The sequence below is a fragment of the Myxine glutinosa genome, chromosome 9 (assembly GCF_964187855.1).
Source record: "Myxine glutinosa chromosome 9, kmMyxGlut1.1, whole genome shotgun sequence".
In the NCBI taxonomy this organism is placed as follows: domain Eukaryota; kingdom Metazoa; phylum Chordata; class Myxini; order Myxiniformes; family Myxinidae; genus Myxine; species Myxine glutinosa.
In genome coordinates, this window is record NC_136269.1 from 98,040,847 (window position 1) to 98,063,561 (window position 22,715).

General features: G+C 42.4%; 2 protein-coding genes across 2 annotated transcripts in view; both read right to left on the reverse strand.

Annotated features, from left to right (window-relative positions):
* HERPUD2 (HERPUD family member 2) overlaps positions 1-22,715 on the reverse strand; it is a 343,531-nt gene that overhangs the window by 94,936 nt on the left and 225,880 nt on the right. The window lies entirely within an intron of this gene.
* Positions 8,590-22,331, reverse strand: LOC137435200 (uncharacterized). The gene is made up of 3 exons (XM_068128770.2): positions 22,206-22,331; positions 19,575-20,024; positions 8,590-9,009 (listed from the first exon to the last, which is right to left on the reverse strand). Exons 2-3 carry the CDS (start codon positions 20,017-20,019, stop codon positions 8,810-8,812), a joined length of 645 nt encoding a protein of 214 aa, XP_067984871.1. The 5' UTR covers positions 20,020-20,024; positions 22,206-22,331; the 3' UTR covers positions 8,590-8,809.

Sequence of the window (22,715 nt, forward strand, 5' to 3'; positions counted from 1 at the left end):
TTAATCAATTACATACTATTGAAATGTACCTTTTAACTCGAGACTATCGAGACCCCTTCGACCTTTGAAGACCTCCAAAGATACAAAGGACCAAAAAGTCCCCAAAGACCTAAAAAACCCAGATGACCCAAAAGACCAAGACGTAGAAGATCCAAAAGTCCCCGAGGACCCAAAGGTCCCCGAGCACGCAAGGGACCTCCACCACCCCGATTCCGGCAGACAGGTATGCTAGAAGGCAGTCAAGACCAATGAAAATTTGGTACAACGGACCAACTAGTAACATGTAACCATGGTTGAGAAGGGAAAGGTGTATGCTGCATGTGTGAGAAGTGTTATGATTTATGGGAGCGAGACATGGGTCATGAACGTAGAGCAGCAACGAAGGCTGGAAAGGGTGGAAATGCGAATGGTTCGGTGGATGTGCAGAGTATCGTTGAGAGAGGGGAAGACAAATGATGAATTGTGAAAGATGATGGGAATAGAGCCTGTGATTGATGCTGTGAAGAGGAACAGGCTGAGATGGTTTGGTCATGTGTTGAGGAAGGATGAAAGTGACTGGTTGAGAAGAGTGATGGAAATTAATGTAGAAGGAAGTAGAGGACGGGGAAGACCGAGAAAGACTTGGCTAAAGATGGTGGAAGAAGAAATGCGGGCATGGGGGTTAGGTTAACAAGGAGAGATGCAGAAAATAGGGCAAAATGGAGAAGATTGTCATGGGGACCGCAAGGCTAACCCCCGCTCTAGCGGGGAAAATGGCCTTAAAATGCCTGTTGTTGGACCAAGTAGTATATATAAAATATACCGTTGCAAATTATCACGTAGTTGTACTCGGTTTAGCACAACAGTACTTTATGTGGTAAAATGAGAGGTCACACGTCGAATAATGTATTCGGAGCAGCTAATCATGATTCCCACTCTTTTTTTATATACATATATATACACACACACACACAAGATCGAGGCTCCTGTAAGAGCTAACATTGATCACAAAAAGACAAACCGACACATAAAACACATGATAAAGGGAGCAGGAGATGACTTGGGGGGGGGGGGGGAAGAGGCATGCGAAGGAGGAGGGGGGGGGGGAGTTGAAAAACACATGGACACTGCTCAGACTGCTAGTCGGGTCAATGTAAGGTTTGACCCCAAAAAAATTTATAATAAAGGTTTTTTTGTTTTAGGTGTATCATTAGGTTGTACTAGACCCCTGAAAAAAAGTTTACCAAAATTTGACTCCGGGAAAGTGGTTAATTAGCATATTTTCAAAATGGCACCCCCCCCAAATTTTCAATGTACAGGAAACTTTTTTATAATTCAAATTAGACCCTATAAATGTATTACAAATAGATAGAAACATGGTTGGTTTACATAATGAACACATCAGAAAACTTCTATGACGTCATTATGACGTCAATGATGACGACAATGAATAATACATGCATTTTTATCAACTTTTTTCAACAAATACACACTTTGTGAAAAAAAAATTTTGAAAATTTGATCTGCCTATACAATACAGTATTTTCTGAAAGGTCTGTGAATAATACATGGTTATTGGTAGTGACGTCATGACACCATGCAACCTAGGAACAAATCCCTGCATCACCGTATGACCATATGAAGGGAAATATCATGTCAGCTGGTTGTCCTTACAGAAATAGGCAATGAAATCAAACTCGTCCATAACACACTGAATGTCAGAAACCACTAAGAGCCTTTAAGTTATGACTGTCACATACCATTAGTCATCATCGTCACTGTCTTCTGTGTCATCTTGATCCATTGGACGAACGTTGTTTGGGTTTTCACAGGATTCAAGTTGGCATTCTCCACAAGCAGAGGTGCAAGGTAAACCGTACCTCCTACATGTACAGCGCTGTGTTGTGCAAGCGGTCGTGCAATTGCAATGCACAATCTTTAACAAATTGTCCGGCGCAGGGTTTTTTGCGGTCATAACTGGTGCGAATTGATTGTCCTCAATTTTCCAACCCCAGTCAGTGGCATCCAAATTGCTCTCAAGTCCTAGCCATGTCATTATTTGATAGTACGCACGCAGGGAATGGAATTTTGTCGCAGATACAGTTGGTGGGAGTCTAGCAGGCGCAACAAAGGATGATGCTGAAACCACTTTCTTTTTAAACACCGAATGTCGCAAAGAAGCAAGATAATCCGTTTGCTTTCCGGAAAACAGTAAAACCATCGACTGGTTACCATGCTGTTCTATTGTGTCCGCTGTCTGGCCAGGTTTGGTAAAAGCAAGTGCACAGGATTTTAACTGTTCATCCCCTTTGGCAACTTTCTCAAAGAATGTTTTCTTTCCCATCCCGAAAACCCGCGATGTTGTATCACATCCCGTCAACGCGTGGATAAACAGCAACTGAGAACATAACTGTTGTCCAAGGCACTCCTTTAGTGTGTTGATGTTGTACACCCTCTGATCTTTTGACTTCTTGTCTGAGCGAAAATACAGAGTTTTCTTCTGACTGTCCATATGATGGAGGAGAAGGATCAACAGGTCTGTATCCTCTCCGATTAGGGTCGTGGTCTTGTATTCAGAAACTGCAATAGCTGCCTGAACAATATCATAATCGGCATCCCCTTCGGCATTTATTACTGTGCAGCCTTTCTCGCGGAGTCTGTCGCTTATCATATTGATGAGCCCTTGCTTATTGCTACCTTGAGACAGGAAGTCCTCCTTCTTTCCTGTGAACACAGTTGTTGGAGTGAAGCTCACTTTTGGATGGTTTTTCTGCTGACGGCGCTGGTGGGTACTGTCCTTCACTGATGGTTGATCATGATATCCGTCAAAAACGACTGTCGCCATTCCATAATTGCGTAAGGTGAAGTCAACGTAACAGTCCGCAATTGCACCGTATGTGCTTCCTTTTGTCCACTGTACGCGATGCATGAGGGAACCACCGTCTAGGACATAGCTCTCGGTCTGTGGCACTTCGTTCGTAACAGCCTCATCTGACAGGCTACAGGCATAGTCATCTATTGCTTTAGCAAGTTGTGTTTTTTCTGGCTTCCTCATGATGTAGCTTGCCTCGAACAAGGCTGGGGGAAATGGACTAAGTTCATACTCTAGAACCTCCTCTAAAGAACAGTCGCCTGCATTGGAAATGACAAGAAGTCTCTGAAACAGTAAGGCAGGATCAATAGATCTGTCTTGCGAAACTTTCACTGAGCATGAATCGCCTAATGTTTTCACTTTATCCTTTCGTTTGCTTGCATACGTGAAAATTGGCTGACCCTCCATTTTGTCTATGATTTGTCTCCCGACTTTCTGATAGTCGTCAACATTTACGCCATCCTGTGCAACCACTCCTGTGATGATGTTCCTCAATGTTGGATCAGCAGAGAATGGACTGCATGATTCGAGCTTTTCTTTGATTTTTGCAAGGTCGGCCTGATCTCTCTTCATCCTTGCTCCACTCATATCCTTATGTTGCACACTCGTTGAAAAGGCACGCTTGTTGAAGTCCCCCATCGCATGATTGTACTCAGAACAAACCGGTGATGATAACACCCACAAGGCTCGCTGCTCTTCACTCATCCCACTTCCCCGTGTCAAGCCACCGGTTGACTTTAGCGAGCGCATCAAGGTCTGCTCAATCACAAGGTCGGAACCCAGGCCAGCCCAGAATTTGTCTGAACGCCTGATTACATGGAATCCATCTTGAAATTTCCTGAATACAGCAGGATCCTTTGTTTCAAGGTTTTGCATGTTTTGCAAGTACAAGTGTGCTGATTTTAGGTAATTGTAGTGTCCTGTTGCAGCAAATATTGGCAAACATTCGGCAACAGCACTAAGATGTCTTTCCCATGAGCCCATTCGATCTGCCATCAAAAGCATTCTTGCACTTTTTACCATGTTCATGTAAGCAACCCAAAGCTTACTTGTCCTGGATTGGTCAGACAACTCAAGTTTCTTTTTGTCAAGTGTTTGCTGAAGTTTTGCGTTTTTCTCCGAGGTAGCTACTGTTTCTAATGTGGTCTTGCCTTCTAACAACGAGTTGTACATGTCCTCACACGTCTTCACTGAATTAGCGAACTCGGGATCGCTTTCCATCATTTCACAGACCAGCATTCCATTCAAGCATTTTTCAACCAAGAGATGGCCCCGCAATGCTCTCTGCACAGCTTTACCACCAATCATATGCTTTACTGCATTGTCACCATAAACAGTTTCGAGGCTGTCCGTCAGACCCGAACCTTGCATAAGTGTGCCAATAGCACCGAGCACGTTCATCAACGTATGGAAACTTCCTAACATCAACGTAATGTTCTTCAGGTGGCTCCACTCTGGTGAATTGTAGATTATTTCCGAGGCCTTAAAGAACAAGGGTTGGTCGAATGTCACGATTGGCGCAATCTTGTGTTTCGCTGCTAGGTCACAAATGAAACTAAGTGTGGAGAGTATGCAAGTTGGCTCACTTGGATACATGTCGATCATTGGTAGGAATGTGACAGATGATTTTCCAGGGTGGTCAGATACGCTATGAACTATGTTCATCATTCCCTGCCAGTTGGGTGTGTCCATGTGGAAACAGAATGAGAGCTCCCATAGAATGTCTACAACTGGGACAGGACAGTGAAGTTCTGGAAGTTTTTCAAACATAATGTTACGACGTGCAAATGTGGAGAAGCGATAATCAATGATATCAACCCGTGACATTTCTTTCACATTCAATTTGGAAACGTTTTTCCTATTGACAACATGGGTTGTCACCTGTCCTGGTGTTGTTGCTGCCACCATTCCCATTCCATGGAAGGTTCCTTTTCCATCCAGAGTTATGATATTGTGGTCAACATTATCAGCAGCGAATAATACTGTACCAGATGATCCTTTCCCAAGTAACTCTGGTGCAACCACATCAGCAGCATTTTGCAAGAATCTCTGCACCTCCCCATAAGAAGAGCTAAACCCCATCACAGACAAGGTGTCAATGAGAAATCGTGACTTATAGACATGGTGTAGCTGAGTAGCAAGTCCTATTTGAAGTGGCACTACAAGTGCCCGCGGGCGAACACCTTGTATTATTGACTGCCCGATAGCAGCAACTTTTTCATCTTTATCTGTCCCCACAAACAGTTTATTCAACATGGTACGCAGTGAAATCGGCAAGTAATCTAATGTAGTGTCTAGTTTGAGGCTCTGCGAAGAAGGATATCGATCAGTGACTGATGGGATTTCAGTCTTGATATCGCACTTCAGGAGCTTGGCAGCTGTAGCAATGATTGCACGTTTCTGACTTTCGGAATCACCATCTTTTGAAGTCTCGAAATAGGTACGAAGTATTTTTGCAGTTTTCCCCCTCACCGTCACTATATCCTGAAGCCCTTCTACTTCCGCTATGCATATAGAATCATTGTAGCGTTCTATCAGTTTTTGCTTCAAATATTGACTTCCATATGGCACAGAGTCTTCTTCAAGTAAGTATTCACCCATTTTGCTCACAAGTTCAGATATCGTAATTTGTTCTTCATCATTGCTTTCCAAATATTCACAAACTGTCACAAATGCTTGTCGCTGGTCCTCGTTTGTGGGCCGCCCGATGTGTTTTGGTTTTTGCACTGCCTCTGATCGAAACTGGTCTGGCATTTCCTGCCCCAATCGAAAGTAGGTATTGCAGCGTTTATGGTAAACACAGTCAGAAGCTTGCAAATTTGTACCAAGATATTCAATTCGACCCTGAACAATATGCGCCCAATCATCGTGTCTTTCTTTGCAATGTTTAACTATCGTCTGAGGGAAACAGTCAGTGAGAATCTTACCGGCACTTTCATCATGTCCATGAGTACCCTTAGAAATTTCATGGCCACAGAAGAGGCAGTCCTTTTTAGGGTCATATGGCCCTAAGCTAATACGGCGGCTCTTCTTCTTTACAGGTGATGATGATTCAGAAGAACGTTTTAAAGCCTGTTTGATTGCTTTTTCATTTGTCCACGAGGATCGACATTTCTTGTGTACTCGTTGGTTTGGTCTTGCGACAACATCACAACCCCTTTCTTGGCTTGATTTGTTGATTTTTTCAACACCCTTCCTTGAAAGTTTGGAAACATCAGTGTCCTTGGCGTCTTCCAAACTCGCTTTGCAAATTGGGCAGACGTCTTCGTCAAGCTCTCCGTTATCCATTTTCAAATCCTGAAACAAAAAATATTTATTTAAGTCTTGGTAGTAAGGAAAAACAGTAATGATTCATGATATCATATGACGTAATTGAGACAGCAACGTCATTATGACATCACAATGACGTCATAGAAATTTTCTGATGTGTTCATTAGGTAAAGCAACCATGTTTCTATCTATTTGTAATACATTTCTAGGGTCTAAATTGAACAAGAATTTTTTTTTCTGTACATTGAAAATTTTGGGGGTGCCATTTTTGAAAATATGCTAAGTAACCACTTTCCCGGAGTCAAATTTTGGTAAACTTTTTTTCAGGGGTCTAGTACAACCTAATGATACACCTAAAACAAAAAAACCTTTATTATAATTTTTTTTGGGGTTAGGCCCTTATTTTTCATATATTGACCCGTCTATGCCAGGAAAGAAATCGGTATTTCAAAAAAAGTGGATCTGGGGTGAATTAAAGGGGGTAGAAAAGATCAAGGTTTTGGATGGGGGAAGATAAGAGATGGTGGTGAACAGCTGTTTAAGCTGTTCTTGATCCCTTCAGTCATTCCTTTATTCTGTCTTTGTGTTTTCTTAAAATGCACTGCCGACAGCCACTACACAGAAAGAGCAGATCACATCCAAGTGTGACCAAGACATTCCACGACCGTGTGCTGAAGGAAGTAACCACCTAACACTACAGCACTGCTGGGTGTCTCATGGCACGAGTTGGTCGAGGGAAGAGCCAATTGGCGCACACAAGATAATTATCGCCCACACGCCATCTCACTCTCCCTCTCCCTGGTTCTTGTTCTTTTTTTTGTATCCTGCCCTTCCCTCTGTCAAATGAATGAGCAAGATAAAACGTATAAACCTAACAAGATATTGTGAACATATTGGTAAATAGATGAATTGTGAATTAATGTGACTAGCGAGGTACCCGTGCTATGCATGGGTAGGAGGCCAGAAGCAAAGACGATGCAGAAACGGCGAATGCTAAAGCATGAAACCAATAAATTACACATTCCTGTAGCACCTTCAGTCGCACGTCAGACATGGACAGCAAGTACGTGAAGGACTTCCATGAAAAATGTACCCGTTCGCAAACAAACGTGTATGTTTGTTCCATTCCCAGTCAATAGCGAATCTGCATTTGGCGATCCGCGAATTTCACATTTAGAAAATAGAAACCGTCACTGCATTTCGTCATTCACTTGAACTCGATATCTTTTTTCAATCCAAACAGCATAACTCCAATCACAAATTAAATAACATTACGATAAAAAATAAACTTTTAACAACATTCGTGACATAAACAAATATTTAAATCCTGATGTGAAGTTCCGTACGGTTGGGTGAACACAATTACGAATTCAAAATCGTAATTGTATTCACTCAATTCCAATCATCAATTGATACTTTAACAAAATACTGTTTTAAATGACGGTTGTATCGAGATATTATCAAACCAGCTCATTGCAGTAATCTGTCCACTTCCGCATTCGTGGCAGGTTCGTAATTCTCATCAAAATCTAAACAGTATTTGTAGAATTTCAATAAAAGCCACATAACTGTTCATATCGGAAAATATTATTCCATCGTGCTTGGAAAAACAATATAGCCTATTTTACTCCAAGGGGTCCCAGGATTACCCACCCAAAATATCGTTGCGATCGGTTCAGCCGTTTTTGCGGTACCTGGGAACGGACAGACGGACATTTGGTGAATTATAGTAAAGATACGTACTCTCACTCGTTTTACCATCGGTGTTGGCCTCATACAGGTTTGGCGAGTTGGGATTATTGTAACCATGGCATGAGTAAATCTATGGCTGTTGGGGATTGGCACCAAACCTCAATAGAAGGGCATTTTAAATCTTTGATAGATGAACCAGCTATAGCAAGAGATTCTCGTTAGTTTTCTATACGTCTAAAACTGAAGACCTGTTTTAGTCGCTTTGGACGGTCCCCGTCACTAAAATTGGGGATCGCGCGGGTGGTATATTTGACCATGTAACAATCCAGTGCTCCACTGTTACAATATTTATAGTTAATGGTATAATTATAGAACAATTTTATACACTTTCAGCCACATTTAAAGTGATAACTGAAAATTAAAATAAACATTGCAAACTATCCTTTTAGGCATGAGTGATTCCAGCCTTGAGATGAAACACGTCCGACTCCAAAATTGTTTGCGGTCTTAATATATAGTGAAAAAACCAACATGCATCTCGGAATCGTTTTTAAATTGAACCCTTGTTAATTTCTTGTTTCATCTTTTATACACGAGTTTTGTTTTTCCTCATTTGATCAGCCTGTTGCCAATTTGCAAATCGTGTACAAAGAATAAGTAACCCACTTGATCAAATCAAAGCCAATGCCTCAAAAATGTTTTAATAAACCTAACATACTCCATGATTCCTGATTAATATGAAGTTTATTTTTGTAAGAGAAAAAACAACAAACAAACCGTGTGTAAGCAATGTATTTTTGCAATTCTTCTACAGAATCCCTGTATTTTTCTAATAAAAAAAATCCCCCCCCCCCCCCCCCCCCACAACTTGCATAAAAATGCATGTAACATAAAGCAAATCTCAGTTTGTAACCGCCCCCCTACCCCCTCGTTTTAACCAGAACTACAAATGGAATAGTGCATTGGTAACGTCCGTATTGGAGTAGAAGGAACAATTCAAATCTTCATCCTCTTGTTTGCAATGCCATCATTGTCAGACGGCTCGTAGTCTACCTGGTTTTCAATGTAGGCGCCGTTTGCACCTATTTCAGCAGCTGCTACTTCGGCCTCATTCCTCTCAGCTTCAGAGTACACAGGAATCCCCTGGTGATTGATCACGACTGATGGTTCTTCATACGATTCGACAGGTGCTCCAGCTGCAAAAATAAATAATTACATAGAAATCATTGGCCAAGACTGCAACAAACTTGCTGTCAAGAGAATCACTTTTATCAAATTTACTCCTTCATTGTTGCTCTACTCTGTTGCTTTTTTTTTCTTTTTTTTTATTGTTGCTCTACAAGGCACAATTTTGATGCATTTAAATTGCACAGTCATTTGGAACAGCTGTACACATGGACATTCTATAGGGCACCAGGGGTCATTCCATGTCAAATCATCAAAGAATCTGCCGTCATCTCAGATTTTTGTAAAACTTTGGGAACCAATTGGGACCCATGAAAAACAGCTAGAACTCAAATATTTTTGCTAACAGCCTCTTAATTAGAGAGATACAGGTTAACGAACTTTGGACTAATTAGCGCGATGTCGCGAATTCAAATGGCCATATCTCTAAAAGTATAACACCTAGAGAGCTGGTTTTGGTGTCATTTTAAAGGTATTTTCATGCCCTATAAATTTGTCTGGGCAACATTTTCCTACCTCCAATCACACAAAAGTTATCACAAAATATATACTTCAATCGTGAATCCAAAAAACAAATGTATCCTTCAAATTTCCTCAAATTCATCCCAGATGTACCTTATGATGTCAAGAAGCTTCCACATAAGTTTTGTGATGGGCACTCCAATCGTTTCTGAGATATGAGCAATAATGTACATGTACGTATGGCATATAGGTTCGAAAATCAGCATTTGTAATGTATTATACAATCATTCTAACCTAGCCATGACAGGGAACACAGGGAACAACCATCAATTGCTTTGAAGTATCATATACTTTCATTTTCAACTGGGCCTGAGGGGAATTCTCATCTGGGGAATTCCAACTGGGATTTCCCATGTGGGTAATTCGAGGTGATGCAACTTTCACAGTCTAAGATCCCCAGGGAAAGTCCAAGTTGGCTTAGTGTAATGCTTAGGCCTGCCACCAACAGAAATTGGCAGTTCACTTCTGAAGGAGCTGCAGAAAAATGACGACTGCCAAGGAAAAGTTCATCTTGAAGCAGAAATCCTGCTGCAATCCCTTTGGAGCTCATGAAAAACCAAAGTCGTCTGGCTTGAGAGCTGTTAGCCAAAAAGCCATAGCCGCTCATCCAAGCCTCAAACTGCAAAGTGCACAGAAAATCTGTACCCAGTGTCGTAAGAAACTGGCAAAAAGACAACCAGGTGTGGTAGAGACTCAGAGTGAAATACCATTACCAGTGACCAGCAGCGCTATTAGCAGTAGTGAGGACAATGATGGTGGAGGTGAATCACCAATACCAGGCAGTTCAGGGGAGTTTGAATTTCATTCTCCTGAAATGGAACTGAATACACTGAATGAGTCTTTGGGATTGATTGGAGAATCACCTATTCCAAAAAAGAGACTTGCTGCAGATAAATATGTGAAATCCAAAACCAAGAAAATCGGTGACACTGTGAAGAAAAAATTGGAAATCGCGACAGGATTGCCATCTAACAAACTCCAGGATGCAGGACAGGAGATGATAGAACAACTCAAGCACAAGTTTGAATCAACGACCAAGAAAAGTGAACAAGTGCAGGTGCTGACTGTTCTGCCAAAAAGCTGGACAATTGCTGAGATCACAGAGGAGTTTGATGTGTCAAGCTACATGGCTAGGAAAGCAAAGGCATTGGTCAGAGAACAAGGAATTCTCACCATGCCTAACCCAAAGACGGGAAAAGCGATTTCAAAGGAAATTGAGGAAAAGGTCAGGGAATTCTACTTGTCAGAGACCATAAGCAGACAAATGCCTGGCATGAAAGACTTTGTTTCTGTTCTAGTCAATGGGAAAAAGCAACATATGCAAAAACATTTAAGCCTAAGTCAAGAGGAAATTGAAAGCCTAAGTCAGGTTAGTGAACACTGTGTACTTGAACTCACTTATTGATTGTATAATACATTACAAATGCTGATTTTCGAACCTATATGCCATACGTACATGTACATTATTGCTCATATCTCAGAAACTATTGGAGTGCCCATCACAAAATTTATGTGGAAGCTTCTTGACATCATAAGGTACCTCTGGGATGAATTTGAGGAAATTTGAAGGATACATTTTTTGGGGATTCACAATTGAAGTTTATATTTTGTGATAACTTTTTTGTGGTTGGAGGTAGGAAAATGTTGCCCAGACAAATTCATAGGGCATGAAAATACCTTTAAAATGACACCAAAACCAGCTCTCTAGGTGTTATACTTTTAGAGATATGGCCATTTGAATTCACGACGTCACGCTAATTAGTCCAAAGTTTGTTAGTCTGTATCTCACTAATTAAGAGGCTGTTAGCAAAAATATTTGAGTTCTTGCCGTTTTTCATGGGTCCCAATTGGTTCCCAAAGTTTTACAAAAATCTGAGAGATGACGGCAGATTCTCCCTGTAGGGGAGGGAATGCCAGTGGCCCCACACATTTCATACGATTCATAGTATTTTCCAGGTGAAACGTTTTTACAGAAAATACAGTCAATAAGTTATTACCCATACACAAACAACAAACAACAACAACAACATGCATTTTAAGGCCATTTTCCCTGCTAGAGCGGGGGTTAGCAGTAAGATTATTACCCATACACACAAAGTGAAAAGTAAAGTTTAGCAATTAAAGACCAGAGTGGAAGAAGCATCTAATTCACAATTATTACAGACTGATTGTTACCATACAGTATGCGGAGTTTATTATTATTATTATTATTTTATTTTTTTACAGAATTGAGGCTCGTGTAAGAGCTAACACATTGAACATGATAACATGCACAGACACATAAAACATGCAATGAAGGGAACGGGAGACAAGAGGGGAGAGAGGGAAGCACAACAGAAGAGAACAGGGACGTCGGTCGATCTGTGGAACGGGGAGAGCTGGTGGAGGAGGGAGGGGTACACGGTATAAAGCAAATGAACACTTCTAGGAATTTCAGGAAATAATTTGGGGATTTAAAGAGGCGGATTTGGGGTGCTTTAACGGGGGTAGAAAAGATCAAGGTTTTGGATGGGGGAAGATAAGAGATGTTGGTGAACAGCTGTTTTAAAGACCTGGAGGGAGGAATGGGATAGAAGAGAGTGAGGGAGTTTGTTCCAGAGGTGGGAGAAAAGAGGAATGAAGGAGTGAAGGTGAGCAGAGAGTCTTGAATTTGGCAGTTTCACCAGAAGAGGGTTGCTGGCAGATCTTGTGCATCGCATCCCCTGCAGGAATATTTGTGGGACAGGGCACAGACATAAAAGGGGGAGCAAGGCCGGAGAGGAGTCGGTAGAAGACAAAGACCACCTACCTCCCTGCGGTGAGAGAGAGAGAGAAACGCCCTCAGAATTAGCTTCATCGCGGGAGATTCCAATCATTCTGAATGCTTTGGTTTCAACCGCGTGAAGCCGAGCGAGGTGTGAGGCAGGAGCACCAGCCCAGAGGGGAGAGCAGTATTCCATTGGGCTGCGGATGAAAGCTTTGTATGTGGTGAGGAGCTCAGATGTGCCCAGAAAGGACTTCACACGACGGAGGATGCCCAGTCGGCGACTGGCTTTGGAGGCCAGCTTGGAAATGTTGTTTTCCCAGGAAAGATCATGGCAGATAGTGAGACCCAAAAGCTTGAGTAACAGAACTTCATGGAGAGGTTTGTTGAGAAAGTAGATGGGAGGGTTGTCCAGTCAGTCTTTTCAGAGACAGAGTAAGAGTGTGAGATTTGTCAAGATTGAAAGACATTTGTCAGTGATTTTGTCCAGGTCTGCAGAGAGTGAGGAGGCTGCAGACTGCCGATCTGAGGAATGAGGTATGGAGAGGCAGAGAGTGGAGTCATCAGCAAGGAGATCGAAAGGATTTTCCAGAGAGAGTCAGTCGGTGAGATCATTAATGAAGACCAGACAAAGCACAGGTCCCAGAACACTGTCTTGAGGAACTCCAGCCTGAACAGGAAGGGGAGAAGAGAGAATTCCATTCAGGGCCACACGTTGACTGCGACTAGAAAGGAAGTTCCTGGTTCTAACTCACTTTGACCAAAAATATGACAAGTACTTCTTCCACTCAGGTCTTCAATTGCTTCATGTCCATCCATCTTATCAGTTTATGATCGTGGAACAACTTATTTAAATTGAACGTTATATTTTGAGCACAAATTTGAAGCCAAACCTGCATTTGAACAGTCCTTGGGCCCAGTTGCATAAAAATCCCTTATCCTTTAGGAAAGATTTACCTGAAGGTATGCTGTGATTCCTCAAAGGATTTCCTCAAGGGCTGTTGCATAAACAATCCTTAGGATTTCCTTAGCGTTGAGGAAATCTTTAGGAGCCATTGCTATGCCAGGCAACCAATCAGATTACATAAGAAGAGGCATCCATAAGCAAGAACACGTAATGAACACGCAACTTTAAATGACATTTTTATATGTTACATGGGGAACATGTGCTTCCGGATGAAGGAGGAATAAAATGATTATGTGTAAAATTCATCCAATTCTCATTACCTCCACCACCGAAGGTGGATGGAGATTATGTTTTCACCCCTGTCCGTTTGTGAACAAGACATCACAAAAAGTTGTGGATGGATTCGGGCGAAATTTGGCAGAGGTAGTTTATGTGACAAGGACGAAATGATTAGATTTTGGTGAAGATCTGGATTAGGATCCGGCTAGTAAAATTGTTTAAGAGATTCTTCACCATTGGGAGATAAGGCCAAAAATGATGCATAGCACGATATCTCAAAAAGGTTGTGGATGGATTTGGATGAAACTTCGTGGACAGGTTGGGTGTGTGACAAGGACCAATCAATTTTGGTGAGGATCTGAATGTGGATTCAGATGCGATAGCTATTTAAATTTTAAGTGATTCTTCACCATTGAGAGATCGGGCAAAAAGCGATATACAACATGATATTCAAAAAGGTTATGGACGAGTTATGACTAAACTTGGTGGACGAGTTGGTTAGGTGGCAAGAAGAAGCCGATTAGATTTTGGTTCAGGTCCGAATCCAGATCCGGCCTATTAGTGGGATACAAAACAAACTGTTCAGGCTGGCGGAGGTGTGTGCCCTACCGAGTGGCGTTGTAGTTGTAAATGTGTTCATGTGTGCAGTAAATGTTTGGAAATGCCACGAATGCTGAAAATGAAAGACGAGTGTGAAACAAGAAGAAAAATATTTTTGAATTGTGGAAGCATTGTTCTATCAGCCTCTGGCATCATGGCGATAATTTTTATTTTTTTATTTTTTTTGTATACAGAGTCGAGGCTCGTGAAAGAGCTAAATTTGTCCCTCTTCATGACCAATGTCCAAGAAGAGCCTCTTTTGGAAACTCAAAGGTTGGTGTTTAAGGATGGGGGAGTTCTCCCTCAAATTTAAGGAAGGCTTTAGTGAAAAGGAAAATAAATAAATAAAAACTTCAGGAATATTCGTATATGAAACCATCCTCAAATTAAGGGTGCCCTGAAGGGGAAACCTAAGGAAATACTTAAGTAAATCCTCAAATCTTTCCTCAAGGATGCTTTATGCAACCGGGCCTTGGTCTTTGAATTAGTCCTGATCGCACATGATTCCCAGAGTCCTGAGAAAATATTTTTACCCTCTGCCTGCCTAGCAGTCAAACAAAATTGAAAATCATTCAAAACAGGAGACTCACCGTTTTTAAGGACGTCATAACGAGCACAAGCAACAGACACAAATAACTAATGCAACGCGTTTGATAGTGTGGTGTAACAGACACTGCAAAACAGATTTATTTATACACCTTTAAACCTTTATTTAAATTGAATTACAATATTTTATAATTGAACATTGTGGAACACTAATCAGTAATCACCTTCATTAATACTTCCAAGAACCTCCATGTTTGCAGTACTGTACTTGCATATGTTCTCAAGGGTGGTGTATGAGGGTTGTTTATGTACAAGACTGCATCTATTGCGCTAAACTTCTGGATTTTTTAAACGATCTTTAAAATCATTATTTTATTTAGATCCAAGAATTATATTTGAACACTGTGTGGGTTCTATTAATTCTAGTTAGCATCAGTTTTCCACACTGTTTTGTTGTACTGATAAGACTTGCTCTGACCAGGTAGCTGAGATTTAAAAAAAATTACAACATACGTGTTTCATTTTGTAAGTTAATATTGTTACGTTTGTGGGGGTTAGGGTTAGGGTTAGCTCCCTCTCGGGCCTTTCCTAAGAGGTGAAATACCTTAGGAAAGGTTGGAATGTATAGTTTGCATGGACCGTGTGACACGAAGAAGAAGAACACCTCGATGGAACCAAGTAGGGACTCTGTATAGAATAAGATCGTATATGTCTCCATACGAGGGGTGGAGCTATGCTAATTAGGTAGGGCTTAAGGATAATCCCCAATAGGTTATTGCCCCTGTGATTTTCCTCTAATGTCCTTTCAAAATTTCGGCCTGCAATTGGCCCCCAATGCTGCAACAACAATTACAATAACGGCCATTGCACCGTCATGCTGACAGTAACCGGACATTACGTTCGGCAAGGGAACCCCTCCCAGCCGAACATTCCCAAAGGACGGCTAGACTCCACCTCCAAGGACTCGTAATGGAGAAACCACGCCCCGAGCTTCATGACTGGTTAAGGGGCCATGGGATGATGTAATGGGACGTCAGGATTGGTCAGGGAGTGACGGAAGCGAGGGACAGAGGGTGCATCCCTCTCCCTCGATTTTGCCCCCGTCGGTCACTTTTTGTCTTGGGTGACTCTCGGCTGCTGCTTGCTCGTGTGCTGGAACAGGATGCTAGCCATTGTTTGTTTGGCTGAGTCATGGAGTTGTGCGCTTTGGAGGAAAGGGAAAGGGAAAGAAGAGCACGCCTCTTGGGTCTCGCAGTCGGAGTTCTCTTGGGTTTTTGCTCAGAAGGGGGCAATTTTGTGCTTCGTAAGCGGGTCGTGTGGGTCTCACCAAGGAGCTCTGGACTGCGTTGGGAGTGTTTCGGCACCTGCTTGGCTTGTGGAGGGCTCAAGGCCGTGCTGTTCGACACCAGGACGAGGAGGGACATTTACAGTGCATAGTCTATTTACAGGATATACAGTTTTGCAGCTCCATATCTTCAAATAACCAAGAGTTGGGTTTTTTTTTTTTTGCTGCTCTGCTTAGTGTTGGTATTAGATAAATGAGTAAAACTGTAGATACTCTGTTTTGTCAGATGCATCTGCATCAGTCATCAATAGGTCTATCACTCTCCAGCTGTTTTCTCTATTTTCTCAGACTTAACATACTCTTCCTCCTCCTTTTGGTGAAGATTGGCATGGCACTGCTGTCTAACTTGCTGGGCTGAGGTTAACAGCACCTTGGTTATCTATCTATAATTCCATTAATCTCTGTGTGTATGTGTGTTTGTATGTGTGTTTGTATGTGTGTATGTTTGTCTGTGACCGCTGTTTCTCGACAACTACCGGTCCGATATACTTGAAACTTGCCAGGTATATTGCTGGGGACCCGAGGATGTGCCTTTTCAAGGTTTGAAATTAATCGGACAAGTACTTACCGAGCTATGGCGATTTAGCCGTTCGCCGTTCGCTTTGGCGTTGCGAATGGACCAAACCATTGCATGTAAATAGAGGGGGGGGGGGGTTCTGTGGTCGTTGCGAATGGACCAAACCATTCATGTAAATAGAGGGGGGGGGGGTTCTGTGGTCGTTACTGCCACGTGGTTTCAAAGTTTTTTTTTGTTGTTGTTGTTTGCACGCATGTTTTTTTGCACCCACGTACGGGCACGCCCTAGGATGTTTACACACACACACCCCTACACAAAATTTTTTTTTTTTTTTTTTTTTGGCAAGGAACGGGCACCCACGTACGGGCACGTCCTAGCTTATATATAGTACGGGCATGCCCTAGTCTATCTATAATTCCACTAATCTCTGTGTGTGTGTATGTTTGTTTGTGACCGCTGTTTCTCGACAACCACGGGTCCGATATACTTTAAACTTGCCAGGTATATTGCTGGGGACCCGAGGATGTGCCTTTTCAAGGTTTCATATTAATCGGACAAGTAGTTACCGAGCTATGGCGATTTAGCCGTTCGCCGTTCGCTTTGGCGTTGCGAATGGACCAAACCATTTCATGTAAATAGAGGGGGGGGTTCTGTGGTCGTTGCGAATGGACCAAACCATTTCATGTAAATAGAGGGGGGGGGATTGTCACTGTACTCGCAAGCCGTTCGCCGTTCGCTTTGGCGTTGCGAATGGACCAAACCATTTCATGTAAATAGAGGGGGGGGGGATATAATTTTAGATATATATATATAGTACGGGCATATATATAGTACGGGCATGCCCTAGTTTGGCCAAAGGAAGCAAGGTCAAGGCCATTTATTTCTGGTATTTGAAACACCTTGCAACCCATGCCTGCAGAAAGAGGTTTTTGGAATACCAGCTAAATTTTCCATCCAATCATAACTGTTTTTTTTAATTATCCATGGGCAGCCGCTCCAATGTTGCAAAGTTTGATGTTGATCTCTGATGCGGTTACTGAGAAAACGAATTTAAAAGCGAATAAAGAGGAAAATGTGCGGGCAGAAAAAAAAGAAGAAAAAAAGTGAGGGCCTCAGCCAACGTTCCACAACATGGTCAAGGATGGTTGTGGACGCCTATTACTTGTGATAACATTTTTAAAGCCACCACCATTGTCAATGCGATTTCTGAAGACTCGTTTTGCAATGACAATCTGCACATAATACTGTACAAATAAATAACTTTAGCTATCTGAATGTGAAACAAAGAGATTGGATGAAATTTAATGACGTTTAAAAACACCCAAACTTACTGGGGTGCAAATAAATCGTTCAATGCAGTGCCAGCTATGAGACCACGAGGAAATTGGGAAATGACGCCTTTTGACCGGAAGTTTCATTCTCCGTAGCAAAACCGACCATTGCCAGACTTTCATAATTCCTCGCTAATATTGCTACAACCTAAAATTTTCCATGAGTGATGAAGTTGCCTGCTGAAAATCCCGGTAATACCCCCATTTAATTGGTTTTTCCTAGCCGGAAAGAAACATTTTCATTTTTTCCCATTAGCGTGGGGGCCCTGGAATGCCCATTCATCAAACAATCTTATTTCTACTCTTTGTATCACCACCTACAATATACCTTCATGTTAAATTTCACTGCAAAGTTAATTATATTAAAGTGAGGCCTTTTATAGACGTTTGTCTATCGAACTTCAATGAAAAATGAACTATAATAAATTGGAACGTTTGCACCACCTATGATTACAAATGCAAACAAGCGTTACGCCTCGGTCCCCCGTCGGGGAGGTGATGTGAGTTGACAAAGTGGAAGACGCAGAAAACATGCTATGATATGATATTTCGCTCACAAGGTTCAGACATACATGGAGGCGGCCATCTTGGATTTTGATGTGGCGACCCAATTTTCAATAGCGTTCTTCCTTATGCCTTAATACACCCACACACCAGATTAGAAGTTGGTACTTCGCTTATTTTTCAAGATATTCAGCTCACAAGGTTCAGACATACATGGCAACAGACATACATGGCGGCGGCCATCTTGGATTTTGACGTGGGTTGCACCCACACACCAAATTTGAATGCGGTCCTTCGCTTATGCATGCACGTACGCACGCACGCCTGCCCGCACGCACGGGGGGGGGGGGGGGGGGAACCATAGTGCCCCTTTCGCTCCGCTGTGCGACAGGGGACAACTAGAATGGCACTCAGTCGAGAGCATACCTTCACCTGGTTGGCCATACCACTCAATGGTGAAGAATTACTTTTAAAAGTCTACTAGCTGGATCCGGATCTTCACCAAAATTGAATCGATTCTTCCTTCTCACACACACAACCTGTCCAACATGAACAAGTTTCGTCCAAATCCATACATAACTTTTTTGAGATATCCTGCTATGTATCGTTTTTGGCCCTATCGCCCAATGGTTAAGAATCACTTAAACATTAAATAATTCTCATATCCGAATCCACATTCAAATGTTCATCAAAATCGAATAGTCCTCGTCACACACCCAACCGGTCCACCAAGTTTCATCCAAATCCGTCCACAACATTTTAAGATATCCTGCTATGTATCATTTTTGGCTACATGGTGAAGATTGTGAAGCTATGTATCTCCCAATGCTGAAGAATCACTTTAAAAATTCTAATAGCCAGATCCAAATCCGGATCTTCACCAAAATTTATTCATTTCGTCCTTGTCACATACGCTACATCTCTGCCAAATTTCGTCCGAATCCGTCCACAACTTTTTGATATATTTTGTTCACGAACGGACAGACAAGGGTGAAAACATAACCTCCATCCACCTTTGGTGGCGGACATAATTAAATGCCTGTTGCGTAAATGTTTATGTGCAGGAGTGCAAGTTGTAATATGCTTTCCTTTTGAGGCGATGTACACACCACGGACAAAGTAAATGTGGGATTTTTGACCTGCCTACCCCTTTCTATGCATTGTACTCACCTCTCCCATCCCATCACTCATTTTGAACTTATGCCGTAAGCAGGTCTGCAGCAGAATTGCATTTTTCTTCCTACAAAGATCACCAAAAACAAGTGCAAAGCTCATTACTTACCAGCATTTGAACCAGCCTTGCGTTTTACAGGCCTCCCAGCAGCCAATGTGCTGGCATTGAGGGACTGCAAGAAGGCTTCTGGGGATGTCAACCTCTGCACAGAGAGCACGAGGTCTGTAAGGGTAGTTAGGGTCTTGTGCAGGTCAGCAGCTCCTCCTGTCCTCCGTCCGTCACTTCCAATTCTGCCGTCTGAACGTGACTGCCGCAGCGGTACTTGCATCACAACACGACGGAAAACAGCATAATAGGCAAAGGGAAGCTTCTGCTTGGCCACGGAGAAGAGCTCTTCTCTCACTTCCGGATCCTCTGCGCAAGCGAGCAGACCGTCGTAATCACTTATGCCCAACTCCTGGCTCACGGCATTTGCTATGGCAGGCTTCATACCTTGGGTGCTGAGCCATGCCAAAAAGTCAGTTCGTGGATTGGGTTCCAAAGCAGAATCCATTATTGCTGTGAAAGAGAAAATAATTAAATTAATCGGTCACACAACCACTATACAAAATTGCTTTGCACAAACTAATAAATAAGCACTTAAACTCATGTCAACTCACTTGCATTAAATTTAAATCACAATTCCATACACCACAAATTTGAGCATTGATGCTGGGAGAATGTTGCACCTTTATTATATGATTGCACCTTATTATATGATTTGGGTTTGTTGATCTGGAGAAAGCATTCGAAAGGGTTCCACGCAAAGTATTGACATGGGCATTGAGGAAGTTAGGAGTGGAGGAATGGTTGATCAGAGTAGTGATGGCAATGTACAAAAGAGTGCGCACAGCTGTAAGGACGAAGGACGGGAACAGTGGTGAGTTTGAGGTGAAGGTGGGAGTGCATCAGGGGTCCGTACTAAGTCCACTACTATTTGTAGCTGTGATGGAGGTGCTGGCTCAGAACGTAAAGGAGGGTTTACCGTGGGAGTTGTTGTATGCAGATGATCTGGTGTTGATTGCGGAAAGTATGGATGGACTGAAGGAAAAGATGAACAAGTGGAAGGAATGTATGGAGACAAAAGGTCTGAAGGTGAATATCGGAAAGACGAAGGTGATGGCAAGTGGTAAAGCATGTGGTGAGGTGGAAATAACTGGGAAGTGGCCATGTGCTGTGTGCAGGAAGGGTGTCGGAGTGAACTCCATTCAATGTACAATGTGCACTGAGTGGGTTCATCAAAAATGTAGTGGTCAGAGCGGGTCATTAACCAGTGTGGCAGCTACATTCAAATGTAAGGTGTGCACAGAGGGAGCTGCAGATGGAGGAAATGTTGAGTTAGATCTTGGAGACGGCATGAAGCTGGAAGGTGTGAAAAGATTTTGCTACCTCGGAGACATGCTGAATGGAGAATGTGGATCAGACCCGGCAACGGTTGCTCGAGTGAGATGTGCATGGAAGAAGTTTCGGGAACCGAGTGGCGTGCTGATGAGGAGCGTCGTTGAAGCTGAAGGGAAAGGTGTATGCTGCATGTGTGAGAAGTGTTATGATTTATGGGAGTGAGACATGGGTAATGAACATAGAGCAGCAACGAAGGTTGGAAAGGGTGGAAATGCGAATGGTTCGATGGATGTGCAGAGTATCGTTGAGAGAGAGGAAGACAAATGATGAATTGCGAAAGATGATGGGAATAGAGCCTGTGATTGATGTTGTGAAGTGGAACAGGTTGAGATGGTTTGGTCATGTGTTGAGGAAGGATGAAAGTGACTGGTTGAGAAGTGATGGAAATGAATGTAGAAGGAAGTAGAGGACGGGGAAGACCGAGAAAGACTTGGCCAAAGATGGTGGAAGAAGAAATGCGGGCAAGGGGGTTAACAAGGAGAGATGCAGAAAATAGGGCAAGATGGAGAAGATCGTCATGGGGACCGCAAGGCTAACCCCCGCTCTAGCAGGGAAAATTGCCTTAAAATGCATGTTGTTGTTGTTTTGCACCTTATTATATGATAGTACCACATTCACTCCCTCCCACTCAACCCTCAAGACAGGTATTCAGAATTTTTCCAGAGTTGTGGCTCACAATGCCCTACTCTTTTCGAAAGGCACCGTGAGATATTTTACATCCACCAGCAAATGTTAGACTTAGCCTGCCCTCCAAATAAGGTACTCATTGATAATGATAGAATATTTCACCGTATTTGCGTACATAATAAAGAGACGACACCTAAAAGTAAGCACGTTGAGTGATGCTCATTAGCATCACTCATCAACATTAGCCTCATTGCCATTGGGTTATCATTTCTAGTGTGAGTGGATGAAGAGCAGTATAAGCGCCACCATCGACATCGTATCTGGTTGGGAAGCTCTGATCAGTGAGGACCTTGTTCCTAACGGACGTGCAGTCAAATAATTCAAAATGGTGGGAAAAGTAAATCACGTGGTTTACAACATACATGAATCAAAGAAAAGTGAAACCGACACATACGTAAATACGAATGAGGCTTCTTAAATAAGCGAGTCAAGCCGTTCAAATCACGAAGGTTAAAGTTGATTAAGAAACCATAAGCATTAGTGATATAATTATCTCACGGAAATTCCGGTAATTGAGGCCGATGGACTCGAGCAACACAAACATGAATCAAAAACAAACATGGCCTGCATTCGGCGAGCACACCGGCATCTCCCATTCCACACGTTACTCACCAGAAATCCGCACACAGCCCACGCTAGCTCGAACAAACCGCTACGGAAGCCGAAACATGGCAGCACGAACACAAATACTCAATATTAATGAGCATATTGTTGTTGTTTTTTGGATTTCCCCCCTCTATTTTCTTCAGGGACGACACAGACAGCGCAAAGGACGATATTATAAAGAAAGTAAGACATCGATAACAGATAAGGGAGCATCATATTATTATGTCTCAGTGATTTATTTATGTTTTGCTCCGGAAAATGCATCCCGAAATATATAAATAGCTTTGGTCGAAAGATGAAATAAAATGTGCTTATCAGTGTATATTTGTCAGTATAATTCATTTCACCATTGTACAGACCCAATATAACGATAGTTGCTCCATCGATACAATGGAATTAGCTGGGGTGTGTTCCATTAGCAATCAGCTTATACACCGCTTGCAAATTAGGTGGCTTTAGCACGCAAGCAAGCACTGTATTCAAAATGGACGATAAGGAACGGCTAGCTTGGCAAGC